General features: G+C 43.4%; 1 protein-coding gene across 2 annotated transcripts in view; it reads right to left on the bottom strand.

Annotated features, from left to right (window-relative positions):
* The window catches only part of POU6F2 (POU class 6 homeobox 2), a 758,703-nt gene that overhangs the window by 248,897 nt on the left and 494,805 nt on the right, over nucleotides 1-15,001 (bottom strand). For both annotated transcript variants that reach the window (XM_073678261.1, XM_073678262.1), the window contains exon 5: nucleotides 1,262-1,608. In XM_073678261.1, the coding sequence (XP_073534362.1) occupies nucleotides 1,262-1,608 (347 nt within the window). The remainder of the gene's footprint in view (nucleotides 1-1,261; nucleotides 1,609-15,001) is intronic.

Here is a 15,001-nt window from a genome sequence, read left to right as displayed (position 1 = left end):
AACATTCCTCAGACAACCATTAATAACCTCATTGATAGCAGCCAAGGTGTGTAAGTAAATGTATTTCTGCCCACGGTGCTCACACTCAATACTAAATAAATTATTAAATTTTAAAAATGTAGTTTCCATTTTTTCATCATTTTCATATCATTAACATGTCTATCGATCCTGTGATTTCCATACTTCCGTGACTTTTCCTTCTTGGTGTTGCAATTTCAATGTTGAGGAGTGTAAATTGGTGCTATATAAATAACGAATATATTATTACAATTATGAATTACCCAGTTGGTCACTTTGGGGGCTGTTTCATGGATATAAATTACTCTCAGCTGTATATCTACTTTACTTTGATATCAGACAGATAAGGAGCTCTATCTCAGTGACAGGTTCTCTGTAAATGTGCATACATTGTATTCCATCGGTCCTTAAACAAGACGTATCACTACATAATGTTACTAGTAATAGGGTTATTACTGTGACAACATTATAGATTTTTTATGGGTAAATGAGTTATTGTTGCCATTGACACATGATATATGATAAGTGCTGAGAGAATTTAATGAAGCCTAGACTGCCTTGCATACATAGGCTGAGAAAAACACCACAGCAATCATCACATTTTTATATTGAGTATTTAATAAACCACAGCCATATTCTTCTGTTCAATCTTCTGCTCTTCTTTTAGAATCATCATTAAATTGTGCAAGAAATCCATCATTTTTAGAAGGTTCCATAAAACTCGAACATTGGACAAATGTGATCAGATGTCGGTGTTTTTAAGCAAACTGTATTTTAAATGTGCTGATTATAGGCCAGTATTATCTTAGATGGCTGTAAGGTGCCCAGAAGGCTATTCCACCTTGACTCCCCAATACACATGCATATTCAGTTTGACTGAGCGTTAATGTGTTTTCAATGGGGAGAGGGAAGTAAGTCTCTGCCAGATACTTCTGATAGCAGTGTATTTCCCCAAGAACAAAAGGACTGTGTTAAAAGTCATCAGGCCTGAGTCAACTTTTTCTAACAGATGTTAGGAGTCAGAAGGCCACCAAACTTATAAGAGAGGTGGTGGGTCCTGCCAAAGTCGACAGGTTCTACCTACTTTGCTCTTATGTGTATGGGTACCTCTAGAGTTTATGTTTAGCCATAAACTTTTGTGAATTTTTTTCTCTGTCAATGATCATGTTGATAAAAACAGATATAAGAACAGTTTTAAGTTAATTTAGTGTAGCTGCAGAAAGTAGAAAACTAACTTGCTTACCTGCATTGGGTTTGGCGGGGTCATTGGGGATGGAAGGCCATGTCCTGGTGATTGATTGGGCTTTTGGGGAGAGCTGCAGGGCTGCTGGCTTGTAGCAAGTTGGTTCTGGCTTTTGCTCTGTGTTTGGTTTTGCTGCTGTTGCTGATTTTGTTGCTGCTGGGTTGGCTGTGAGGGATGCGGCTGCGATGATTGCTGGGGTGATTGCTGATGCTGAGCTGTAGCTTGCTGTTGCTGTTGCTGCTGCTGTTGCTGTTGCTGTGATCCTTGATGATGATGATGGTGATGATGCTGATGAAGCTGCTGTAGATGTTGAAGTTGTTGAAGTTGTGAGTTCAGGGATGAGGTAGCTGTAATCCACCAAAACAATGCATTATATAATCATGCTTTATGGTTAGATTTTACTTTTAGGCATAGTAAAGATGTAGCATTAATACCAGTCACATACAACTTAATCTCTTTACTAAGGAATAGGTTAGATAACATTCAGAAGACTTTTGAAATAATGGAAATACTTTTAAGTAGTGCAAGTTGTCTATAACAATGAGTGATTATTTTAGAAATATACAAATATAACACTGTTATTTTGGAACTCTATGACTATATGCTCACTATCTTAACACTTAGACCCAATTATTACATGTTATTATGTAGGCTTGCAACCACCACAAAGGTAGTTAAAGAGATTACAGTAATCTTAACATTAAAGGGAAAATGTCACTAGGCTTTCACCACTTAATCTGAAAGCAGCATAATGTTAAGACAGAATGTCTGATTTCAGCGATGTATCACTTACTCGGCTGCTTGCTGTAGTTTTAATAAAATCACTGTTTTATCAGCTGGAGATTGTCACTAGAGGACTAGTAAACCTGCTTCCATGTAGTGGTCCATACTCATGAGCTCTGTATAACCCCGCCCCCAACACTGATTGGCAGCTTTCTGTCTATGCACAGAGCGCACAAAAACTTCCAATCAGTGGTGTGGGCGGGGTTATACTGAGCTCAACATTCAGAAACCTAGTAGATCTGCAGCAGATAAAACTATGATTTTATTGAAACTGATACAAGCAGCTTAGTAAGTGATACATCGCTGGACTAGGTCACTGCCCCTACATAATGCTGTTCTCAGATGGGGAAGCAAAATACTGGTGACAGATTCCCTTTAAGTTCAATGAATGAACAAAACACAGTAAACTTTTATACTCCACCTAGTGGCAGTTGTAGGCAGTTAATTATGTATTCATTCCTAGTGCGTAGAAATTCAAATCTCTCTATAATGATACGTTAAGAACTTATATACATTGGAAAGCTGTCGGCTGAAAGCTTTTCTTGTCACCTTTTTATAGCTTGGTTGAGCATCTGTTGTCAGTAGGAGGTGGGAGAGTTGCTGCTACCAGACACCTTAGTAAGCAGCTTAACTCACTGAGGATGGAAGGATTCGGAAGTTAAGATTCACCTGCTTATTCCCCAATGCCTTGATGTGCGTTGTAGGAGGAAAGCCGGAAGGCCCACATAACCCGTTAGAATGTTGGTGGGTTTTGTTATTATATATTTGAAGGGAATCTGTCAGCATATTTTTGCTATGTAATCTTAGGACAGCATGAGGTAAGGGTTAAAACACAGTTTTCAGCAATGTGTCACTTATCAGGCTGTGTGCTGTTGTTTACTTACAGTGAAGATTGTATCACCAGGACATTATCATTGCTGGGATTAGCTTTAAAATTATCAATCTGACTTGGCCCCCTCATGTGATAAGCAGCTCACTGTCTTTAGACTATAAACATAGAGAGCCTGGTGTGAGCGGAGTTAGCTTTCTCAGCTCTGCTTCATAATGTATCCAGGAATTCTGATTGTGTCACACCCGCTGCACTCAGTAAACTAAGTTATAGGTCATAGGATTCAGGGTCTCTTTTCCTACAGCATGCTGCTCTCAGATAAGGTAGCAAAAACCTGCTGACAGATTCCCTTTAAAAACTCATTCAAATGTGAGTGCAGATCAGTCCGAGATCGGACCGCAATGCTCGAACTGTAGTGATCGGAGCGTAATAACTTCTTATATTTCTGTGAGGCTGTCACACTTGAATTGGGAGATCCGTGACCAGTCCGTGCATTGCGGTCCAAGATCAAACTGAGACATATGAATGAGTAGTAATGCGCATTGCAAACTATAATCGGTTTGAACCCATTTAGCAAAAAAAACAAAACAATTTAAAACAGTGTTCAAGAGTGAACATTCATTTTAAACCACTTGCCATTCTCTATGCCCATTTTCACCCTCTATGGCTACACCATTGGGCAACTCATGAATAAATGTAGCCTTTGAGAGTCAACCTGATTTCTTCACAAATTGGCTTTTGAGAAATGACTGCATGATTAGTTTACACAATTCCAATAAGTTTTTGTTTTCCAGTTAAGAGAATGTTGTTATATTCTTAGTACAGATTTATCCCCCATTACATATATCGGTAGAAACACAGATTTTACATAAAGTGTGGTATTATTACATAGTAACGACAATAGATGGGTCCACAAAATCCAGAAATAGCCATCGTAATGTACTTTAGCCTCTATACTTGGCAAGCTTTAACAGTTTTCACCTTTAAAATGACATAGTAACTCCTAAGGCCTGATAGTGTTCTCAATTCAATATTGCTTTATAACACTAAATTTGGCCAGGGAAATATCATCCAGTTCTTAGCTTTAAAAGCGGAAAAAAAAGGAAAGAAATGACACGTGTTGAAAGTTATTATTGTGCTGTTCTCAGGGTCAGCGCAGTTCAATTATACTTTTAGGTCTCATTTTATCGTGAACATTGGTAAGGTATCTACTTTAAGCCCATTGCAGTTCAGATAAATTAAGCACACCCTTGCCATGTAAGAACTGTATTTTTGTGATGGCTTCCAGTCTCCAGCATTCAGCCCTGTTGTAAAACCTCCCTACAAATTATATGTCATTTTGTCACTTATTTTTGAGTACGATGTGACAAAAACTGTCTTTAGATTCTAGCAAAATGAAATAAAGGGGAAAAAAGTGCTTAAATTAGATACTTTAATGGCTAATGTGGTCACTGTTTAATGACTACTACAGGAGAAATGTTTAAAGCCACACAAAATTCTTTAACGGGGTTGCCCAGGATAAAAAAAAAAGCGTAACAACTTGGAAATGAGTTAAAACAATAAAAAAGGAGTTACTTTCCTATTTAATCCCCTGCACTGTAACACTGCTGTTCTGGTGGTCCGCACTGGTCCTGCAGTGATGATGTCACACCGTGTGGTCACATGCCAGTGGCTGATGCTAGAGATTGGCTGTGAACTGAGCACTTGACATCATCACAGTAGGGCTGACGGGGACCACCAGAATGGTGATGCTGAAAGGCCATGAGATTAAATGGCTTAATGATGCTTATTTTCTTGTTTTGCCTCAATTCCAGTTATAAATCTAGGACAACCCTTTTAATCAGATGTGGGCTATTTAGAGAGAACTTGTAACTTGCCATAAATATGTATTTTTCTGTTGAAATGTAGCTGTTTTCTCAATCTGGAGTTGTTTTTCTTTTTTTCTGTACCTTTCCATGCCTAAGATGTGCTAATTTCTTTCCTATATGTAAATGTAGTCTTTTTAGCTAAGTGGGTGTGGTCCTCAACTCTTCTTTACGGAAGTATTCTTGAGGACCATGCCCAGTTGGCTGAAAAGACTAGATTTACACATAAGGAAGAGGGTGCCATATCTCAGAAATGGAAAGGCCCAAGAACAAAAAAAACAATGCCAGATACTGGAGGGCATGGTTGCTGTCCAAAGCGGTAACCTAAGAATGTGTTGGTTCTTGTCATAGATGTCAACACAGTTTATGAGAATAAAACCTACTCCATTCTGAAGGTGGGAGCCAGAAATCAAGCAGTGATGGCATTTAGGACAAGTGAATGTTTTTTTTTTGTTTTTTTTAGCTTTTATGGTTCACCACCGGTGCTGAATATATTCAATGGGGGTTGACGACTCTATAGTTGGAAGTCTAGTCAGATGCTTTAACTACCCTATGATCTAGAATTCCACATAATCCAACACACAGGACAAATATTCACAAAACTGTGTCTTAACATAAGGTATTGTAGAATCCTCAAAGGGACGAAAACTTGTTAGAAGAATTAAGTCAAGAGCAGGAACCTGGATGGAGCATCTGGTTCTGAAGCGTGATGGAATATTTTGGGTCGGAGGTTACACCCATCAATAACTTGTAAAATACACCTAAATATGCAAATTAATTGTATGCAGGAAAAATAGTTGAAAAAAATAACAGAAATTATTTTAAAGGGGTAATCCCATTTTATAACTTGATGGCAAATAACTAAAATTTCAAACGACTTTATGATTGGTAGGGCTCTGTGACCTTTGGGACCCTCACAGATCTTGAGAATGAAAGTGTGCTGGACTGATTTGTTCACAGTCTTTCCCTACACCATCTACCTGTTGAGCATGGGAACTGCAGAACAGTGTCATTCCAGTGAAATACTCACAGCAAAACATTGCAGCAATGGCCACTTCATTCTCATGATCAGTGAGGGTCCCAGAGAACTGATTCATACTGGTCATACAGTGATCACAGCTCTATAAAAGTAGCCCTCGTAATAGGAAGCTACAATCAAATAATAATGACCTATTATTTAAATCAGGCTTTTGTGCTACATGTATTTTGTTTAAATTGTTGACAATGTTTTTTTCCATTTTACAATCTGAATTAAACATAAAAAATACAAGTAATGCAATTTACACATTGTCTTTAGACTAAATTTCCTGTTGTTTCAGGAAATCCACATGTACATTAGGCATAAAGAAACAGTCTGACCCTATATCTTTTGTATTCAAGTGTGTAATGAGCCCTACAAAGATCATTGTGAAGGAAGAAGCATGGTCAGCTGTGACATCGCCTATTGTTATCAGTCATTGTAAACCTGCCTCCAAAAATATGGAGTCTGCTGAAAACTGTTTCCGAAATTGACAAGGTATGAGTCTAAAAACACTCCAGTAGGCCACTGTAAAAAATGTAAGATTTTTTTAATCCTTTTATTTAACATTGTGATATGAAAAAAATGCAATTTTTTAAGGAATACATCTAATAACAAAACCTGATTTAGACAATTAGTCATTTTCTGATGATAGCTGATGAAGTCCATATGCTATGTATATTGTTGCTTCACTGGCCACATGCCAAATCAATATGTTTTTTAAATAAATAATGGCTATTGAATTGAATGGAAAATATTAGATTGCATAAGTTTTGAAAAAAGTTATTTTTATTTTTGTTCCAAAAACATGAGCTATTACTTCGTATATGGTAAATGAATTGGGTTGAGTCACAGTACATCTCAAGACCCAGACCAAGACAAAGAGCAACCATTCATCAGTCTAGACTGAGAACAAATGTTATCAGAAGGTGCAGCAGCTAATCTTTGAGTTATGGTCCATGACGAGCAGGGCGAGAATGACCCACCAGTGCACCAGTCAGTAGGCCTTGGCTCTTCCACAATGATGGGCCCCAAAAGACTGTCAGAAGACAACCTAATCAAAGGCTGACTTTAGTGACAATCTTGGACCTTATTGATTAAATGTCTGCATGTGAAATGGTAACACCAAAGTTGATCTGCATAGAGGAATCATTTTCCCTGATGGACTCAGTCTTAGTAATGACTGTAAGGCATAAAAAAGTGAATTTAAAGATATTGTATAAATAATACTAAGAATAAGGGGATCAATATCATAGAACTGGAAAACCCTTTTAATGCTGTAAAATATATCTGCAAGCCTGTTATCTGCTTATTTGATAACATATAAACTAAAGAGCAAACAAAATTACCTTTCAGATGTATCCACAAAACTGCACAAATTAAATGTAGGTACGTGTTAAAAGCTGTTCTTCACGTTATCTAGTTATTAAACCACCACTCAGTTGTATGGTGTGCTCATGACTTGAGCTTACTAAACTAAAACATTTATTGACTAAAATTCTTGTAAAATCTATATCTTTCTCAGTTGTCATAACAGGAGATGGGAAGATTCACACAGAGATTCAGCAAGAGTCATTGCATATTCCAGCAGGTGTGATAACATGTTACTAGCACTTCTTCCTTGCACACAGAAGATAAATTACAAGCAATATTTTAGTGCATCAAAGCAGCAATAGGTCAGGACTTGAGAAAATCGAGGACTCAACCTGTGTGAATAACAGTAGCTAGCTGTTGGATACTGTAACCTACATTGCTTCTTACTTTACTGTGCGTGACCAGATACCTTATAGAATCCAACCCAAAAAGCTACAAAATATACACTGCCTCATAGCTTCAATAGCTCTGCCATTCTCTCTATACTCAGTCATCTGCTTGAGGCTGCAACATTTGAACTCATTGTAACGTAACGGTGGTTATCGCTTACCGCTTACATTTTTTAACAACTGTTCTCCTTACTGGTTCCAGCAGCTCCAGTTCTGATGCTTCCTGAGTACCCTGCAGGACTCTGTATTTCTGCTTCGCTGGATAGATAAGTAAGTAACAGCTACAGCCACAAGACATTACCACTCCAGCCAGTGATTGGCTGCAGTGGTCATATGTCCTACTAGATAGAGTCAGAAGTACAGAGACTGTAGGGGATCTTGCACTCATCAGAACAGGGTCAGCTTTAGCTTTATCAATTGAACATTAACTTTTTTTTTCATAGTATTCTAAGCATTTTAGAAAAATAGTGGTCACACAAGTCCAAGCAGCTGGAAAATAAAGTTGAACAAATCAAGAAAATCACTGTAAATTGAATTCCCTGTCTCGTAAATAATGTTAGTTGGTTGTGTGACGCCCAGCTGCGCTTGGTATCACAAATCCTAGTAGAGTGTATTGAAGGATTCCTCCACAAGAGGCCCCCATAACCATTCACACATCTCCACCTTCCACCTCAGACCACCAGAGGGAGCCCGCTAGGGATAGATAAATAGGGGAGGTGGAGCCAGGCAGGAGTTAGTCAGAGTTGGAGTCTAGACTGGAGTTGACAGAAAGCAAACCTGTTGAGAGAGTTCCTGCAGTGCAAAAGCCTGGGAGAGGTCAGTCTGCAGTGGAGCACGTTCTAGACTCAGTTGTAGCTCAGAGAGGTGAGATTTAGGTGTGCCGGCGCCATAAGATCGGTGAAGCACGGCAAGCTGCCGTTAGTGTGAGTAGCCTAGTGAGGGCCAGAGTAGGCCGAAGGCGAGAGGAGAGTTAGTACATGGGGGCAGAGGAGCTTAATTGGCTCACCCCGAAGCAGTTACCGGACACCGGGTTTGAAGTTTACCGGGATCTCTATGACCCAGTAAGATATAACCGGAATCCCTGGAGAACTACAATCCTAGGATCGCTAAAGTGCTGATACGTAACAGAGTCAGGAGACACATAGGCCCCGTAAGTCGGGAGCGTGCACTCCAAGAAAAGGCCCTACCACAAGGTCAGCCAGCGCAAGACAGAGACAAAGTTAGGCCTAGCTCCAGGCAGGTCAGAAACTTACTACGCAGAGGCAAGAAACAGGAGGCCCTACACCCGCTCATTGGGGGGGATCCTGACATGCACCCTTCACCCTACAGTGCTCCGGGACGTGCCTGAATTTCCATCAGTAAAAGGTACTGAAGTGACTATCGTGTCTGTCCCTGTTCTTGCTCTGACCCAGCTGGGTCTCTCCGTCCTGCTTCCCCCGTCCGTACGTTGCCCTGATGCCTAGCTCCACCTGTGGAGAGCTATACCATCGAGCTGCCTTATCATCGGCCTCAGTGGACTGCGCAGCGCTGGTGATCCTCACCAGAAGCCACAGGTGGTGTCACAAACTCTTTTATAAAACTTAACATCTATCAACGCCTTTTTAAGGAGAGACCCCAGGGTACGGGCCCGGGAGCTGACCACCGCAACATCCCTAGGCCAGGCTAAAGGCCCGGGTACCGATTCATCCCCATTCCCCTGGGCGGGTCAACCGAGTCATCCCCATTCCCCTGGGCGGGTCACTTGCTTATGTGCCTATAGTTCTCATATGAAGACCCTGACAAACAACTCTACACAGCTCGTAAACCCCACGCCCTGATCCTCTTTGAGTGTGACATACATTGAGGTATGTCATCATTGACTTCCAAGGTTCCACGAAGCCTAGATTCATATCTGTACTTACACTTCACTTTTTCAGTATTGTTATAGTTACAAGTCAACTAAAATAATGCATGATAGTTTCCATAATTGTCACAAGGAGGTTTTCCCAATCATCACCAACTGTTATGGCGGCATCAGGATCTGTTTATTCCTCAGATTCTTACATTCCTCTTTGTATTTCCATTGATAGTGTCACGGGTATGTCAGAGGTGACAGACAGTCGCCCTGCAGTTGGTTGCAGGAGATCTCTACGTTTGGCATTACAGACATCTTCTTAGGGGCTGGCTGTCTCTAGGAGCCAGCAGCTACCTCCCTGGCCTGAGTGCATAAATACCTGGTGTGTCTGAGAGGGAGGGGTCGGCGATATTCATTACTACATGTGAGGCTTTAGCAAGAGCAGTACTTCGTTCTCTCTGGAGCTTGAGGCCGTGTGCGCATTTGTCGGGAGTCATCTAAAACTAAGCAATCCCCCCTGTTTGTCTACCCTTGTTGTCTATAGAGTTTAGTGGAGATAGACTAGTGCTCATCTCCTCCCTTCCATAGCCTTAGCCATATGCCAGGGAAACTCGGGGTGAGGCACGCGTGCGGCGATTGGTGAAGAGCCAATATAGGGACGGTAGTTGAGACAGGGTGATACTAGACAAGACTTGGAGGTCTCCACTCCCCCCTTTCCCTAGTGTCTGGGCTCCCTTTCCCTCTTCCCTCTGTGTTGCACTAGGTCTTTCCCACACCCTGCTTGACAGATAGCTATGATCAGCGAAGAGTGACCCAGGCATCAACTCTTAGAGCTGCAGCTCCTAGGCAGGGTAGCAAGAGGTAAAGGGAAGGTGCCACGATTTTTATTTTTGCATTCACTATTATTATTGATTATATAATCAATTATTTTAAGTACAAAATTAAATTAATCACTTTAATCATTTTTTATTTATTCATTTTTACTTCAGCCCTTAGGGGCTACCACTTACATTTGGGGTGTGTAAATGTCTGAGCTCCTAGACATAAAAGCCTGCAGTCAGAAAGCAACCGCATCTCTTGTATTGAGGCTGCTTCTCCTGCTTCTAGCTTTGACCTGGGCATGCCTAGGATGGAAGACATTTACCAGGATGGAGGGACATATACCAGGATGGAGACATATGTGAGGATGGAGGGACATATACCAGGATGGGGGCATATACCAGGATGGGGCCATATGCCAGGATGGGGGCATATACCAGGATGGGGCCATACACCAGGATGGGGGCCATATACCGGGATGGGGGCCATATACTGGGATGGGGCCATATACCAGGATGGGGCCATATACCAGGATGGAGCCATATACCAGGATGGGGGTATATACCAGGATGCGGGACATATGCCAGGATGCAAGACATATACCAGGATGGGAAACATATACCAGGATGGGAGACATATACCAGGATGGGGGACATATACCAGAATGGGGTCATATACCAGGATGGGGCTATATATCAGGGGCCATATACCAAAATGGGGCCATACACCAGGATGGGGGCCATATACTAGGATGGGGCTATATACCAAGATGGAGCCATATACCAGGATAGGGACCATATACCAGGATGGGGTCATATACCAGGATGGGGGTATATACCAGGATGGGGGTATATACCAGGATGGGGAACATATACCAGGATGGGGCAATATAACAGGATGGAGGGGACATATACAAGGATGGGGTCATATACCAGGATCGGGGGAACATATACCAGGATGAAGCCATATACTAGGATTTATGCCATAAACCAGGATGGGGCCAAATACCAGGATGGGGCCATATATCAGGATGGGGGACATATACCAGGATGTGGCCATATACCAGGATGAGTGCCATATACCAGGATGGGGGCCATATACCAAAATGGGGCCATATACCAGGATGGGGGCCATATACCAGGATGGGGCCATATACCAAAATGGAAAGACATACCAGGATAGGGCCATATACCAGGATGGGGGACATATACCAGGATGGGGCCATATACCAGGATGAGCGCCATATAGCAAGATGGGGGCCATAGACCCCAAAATGTGGCCATATACCAGGATGGGGCCATATATCAGGATGGAGAGACATATACCAGGTTGGGGCCATATACCAGGATAATGACCATACACAAGGATGGGGCCATATACCAGGATGGGGCTATATACCAGGATGGAGAGACATATACCAATTACCCTTGTTTCCCCCTTCATCACAACTCTCCAATTGCCCATCTGACTGTAGGGAACCACAGATGAGTGAGTCTGCAGAGCTGTTCACACATTCTTTGCCCTGGGCATAAGAGGTCTGCTCCAAAGTTTTACGGACTCAAGAGGAGGAAAGCATCTGCACCGATGCCCAAATTTTTTTTCTGTTGGATCCGGGGCAGGGTAGAATTCTGACCCTCGTCACCAGATGTTAACCCCCGGGGATGGAGGTGATACTGATGAGACTCAGATAACTGAGGCACATGTGGACTGTACTGTGCTGTCAGGGCAGGAAGAGGAGAAGGGTGACTCTCAGGGAGGAGGAGCGGGAGAACAGAGAGGATGATGATGAGGTTGACGATCCCACCTGGTGTAAACATAGAGGCACGCAGCTGAGTAGCTCAGCAGAGAAGGAGGAAGACGAGGAGGTTATGTTGCGGCCTACCATACAGACACAGAGTGATGTAACTACGATGAGTACTGCATCTTCAGCTACAACTGTGGCCGTGTCCAGCAGCGGTCACGGGTCTGCAGCTCGCAGGGGTGGCAAGGGTTGCCTAGCCTGGGCCTTTTTTTGACATTGCAAAGGATGAGCCAACTCACGTTATGTGCCAACTTTGCAAAAAACGACTCAGTAGAGGCAAAAATTGCAATAATTTGACTCCATGCATGAATTGACAAATGCGCGATCAACGTTGCTTAGTCTGGTAATCTCACTGCAATAAAATGCGGACCAGCGGGCCTCACCAACAACTGGCCATCCCATCAACCGCATCTGTTGCTTCTCCCTCCTCCGTCACCGTGCCAAGTGTTCACACAGAGGTCTCAGACCGCAGAACCTTCACTTGTTTACCAGCTCCAGTCAAGGTAAGTGAAAGCCCGTCAGCTGTAACGGAAGTGGACATGCCTGCTGTTTTTGTTTCACCAAGCATAACACATCTTTCTCAATCTACTCTAACATCTCCGCCTGCACCTCACTCATGGTCTAGCAGTTTGTCGTGTTCACCCTACTCCACCCTCTGCCAGTACAGCAGCCCACCCTTGGTCCCGTAGTTGTGGTCACTTAAAAGATTGTTTCATGCTACACATGCCAAAGCTAAGAGATTGAACTCCACCATCTCCAATCTGTTGGCCAAGGAAATGCTGCCTTTCCGACTGGTGGATACAGACAGTTTCCGAAAGATGATGGCCATCGCAGCCCCCCAGAACCAGTTTTCCAGTCGCCATTAATTATCTAAGAAAGCTGTGCCTGCGCTACACCAGCATGTTGCAGACAACATCACCTGTTCCTTGATTAAATCTATGTCTGCCAGGGTGCATTTCACCACAGACACCTGAATGAGTAAGCAAGGCCAGGGGCATTACATCTCACTGACTGGGCATTGGTTGACTCTGGTGGTTGTGGGGGCAGGCGGGGAAGGGGCTACTCCACAAGTCTTGGAATCCTCAAGGCTTGCGGGGCAAACCTCTGTAACTAACAGTTACTCCACTGCACTTCTTCCTCCACCTCTTCTATGGCCTCTACCTGCGCCCTCAACTTCTGCCTTAATGAGACACGAATTCCAACAATGCAGAGTAAATCTGGGGGGATTTGCTCTGTACTGTTGCAATTCATGTCTCATTAAGGCAGAGGTAGAGGGCACAGGTAGAGGCCAGCCAGGGCTCACCACAATCAGGCAGTATTAAAATTAATATGCCTTGGAGATCTCAGTCACACAGCTGAAGAGTTGTGGACAGCTATCCAGGCCGAGATTGAACATCTGCTGTCTCCACTGAACCTGGAGCCAGGAAAGGCCGTGTACGATAACAGTGCGAACCTCGTGGTGGCCTTACAGCATGGCAACCTCACACATGTGCCTTGCATGGCTCACATCCTCAACCTGGTGGTACAGTAATTAGTCCCCCACTATCCCGGCTTGGATGTGCTGCCCCAGAAAGCACCATCATGTGTGCTCACTTTCGCCATTCGCACCGCGCAGGTCATCGACTTGCATCGATTCAAAGGTCTTTGGCCATATCGGTTAACCGGATAATATGCGATGTGCCGACACAGTGGAATTCCACTCTGCACATGTTGCAGCGACTGTGGCAGCAGCAACGAGCCCTGACGCAATATCTCATGTTGTATAGCCAGAGTCAATGCAGTACAGATGTGGTGCAAATCACGTTTGTGGGGTGTGCAAGATTAAGGACCTCTGCACCCTTCTGCACAGTTTCAAAATGGTTATTAACATGGTTAGCGCTGACGATGTCGTCATCAGCATCACTATTCTGGTCATCTACATGCTGGAGCACACTTTAAATAGTCTGCGGGAGGAGGTGGTGGTGAGAGGAAGAGGAAGAAGCACAAGGGGATGTGGAAAATATAACAATATCTCTAAGTTCCAGACTATCATCACACATGCGGGGGCCAAGGGAGGGTGGATTACAGCGATCGAGGGGGGCGCGTGGTACCAGACAAACTGTTAGTGAAGGTGCAGGAGCCTAAGAACAAATGGAGGAGGAAGAGGTGATGCACGAGCAACAGTCAGAAGGTGAAGAGGATAATGATCCCCTCTCTGTTGTCCGTGGTTGGCGGGAGGGGACGGAGGAAGCAACCATGAGTGTTACCCAGCCACCGACAGACAATGGGCTTGGACCTCATGGAAGAGCCCGACTCATGAGCGCCTTCTTGCTATACTATCTGCATCATGACCCCGTATTGTTAGGATTCGAAATAGTGCTGACTACAGGGTTGTCACTCTGTTAGAGCCGCTGTCACACTGTCTCTGTATACTGGAGGTAGGGGCCTAAGCTGACCCTAAGCTGGGGCCCTGACTAATCCCTCAACCTGGAGGTACTGTTAAAGGTACAGAGGTCCAGGCCGCCAGCGTAACCCCTACCTCCTGAAGATCCCTGCACCTAAGTAATCTAGTCCTGAGAAGGACCCCGATCACAACAAAAGAGGACAAGTAATAATATGCCCACACACAGTACTTAGACGAACGAGACAGTACAAGGGAAAAACCAAAACCACCTTGCATACAAAGACTACACTACTACAACAGAGGGAACACGAACGGGAAAGGAGATAAATGATAAAGCGAGGAAGGGAAAATACACTCCAAATACACTTATCTCAGAAACTCCAAATACCACGATCCGCTCTGTAAGTCTGTATGAAATGCTTTCACCGACACTTCCCAAACAGACCAGCAGGCATTTGAAGGAGACTCACTACAGCAGCATTGATTGCAGCTGGGCGAGGCTGGACCTCCTCTAGCACAGAGAGAAAGAGAATTAACTCCCTCACTGCCGAAAACACAAAGCACCAAAAAGTCAGCTGCGAGAAGTCAGGCTGTGTAATCGTGACGATCTTCGTGGCGACACACCCGTGACAGTACCCCCCCTTC

The sequence above is a fragment of the Phyllobates terribilis genome, unplaced genomic scaffold (genome assembly GCF_046119375.1).
Source record: "Phyllobates terribilis strain yellow unplaced genomic scaffold, ASM4611937v1 Scaffold_4__5_contigs__length_816908805, whole genome shotgun sequence".
Classification (NCBI taxonomy): Eukaryota; Metazoa; Chordata; class Amphibia; order Anura; family Dendrobatidae; genus Phyllobates; species Phyllobates terribilis.
This window is presented reverse-complemented; position numbering and strand designations above follow the sequence as displayed.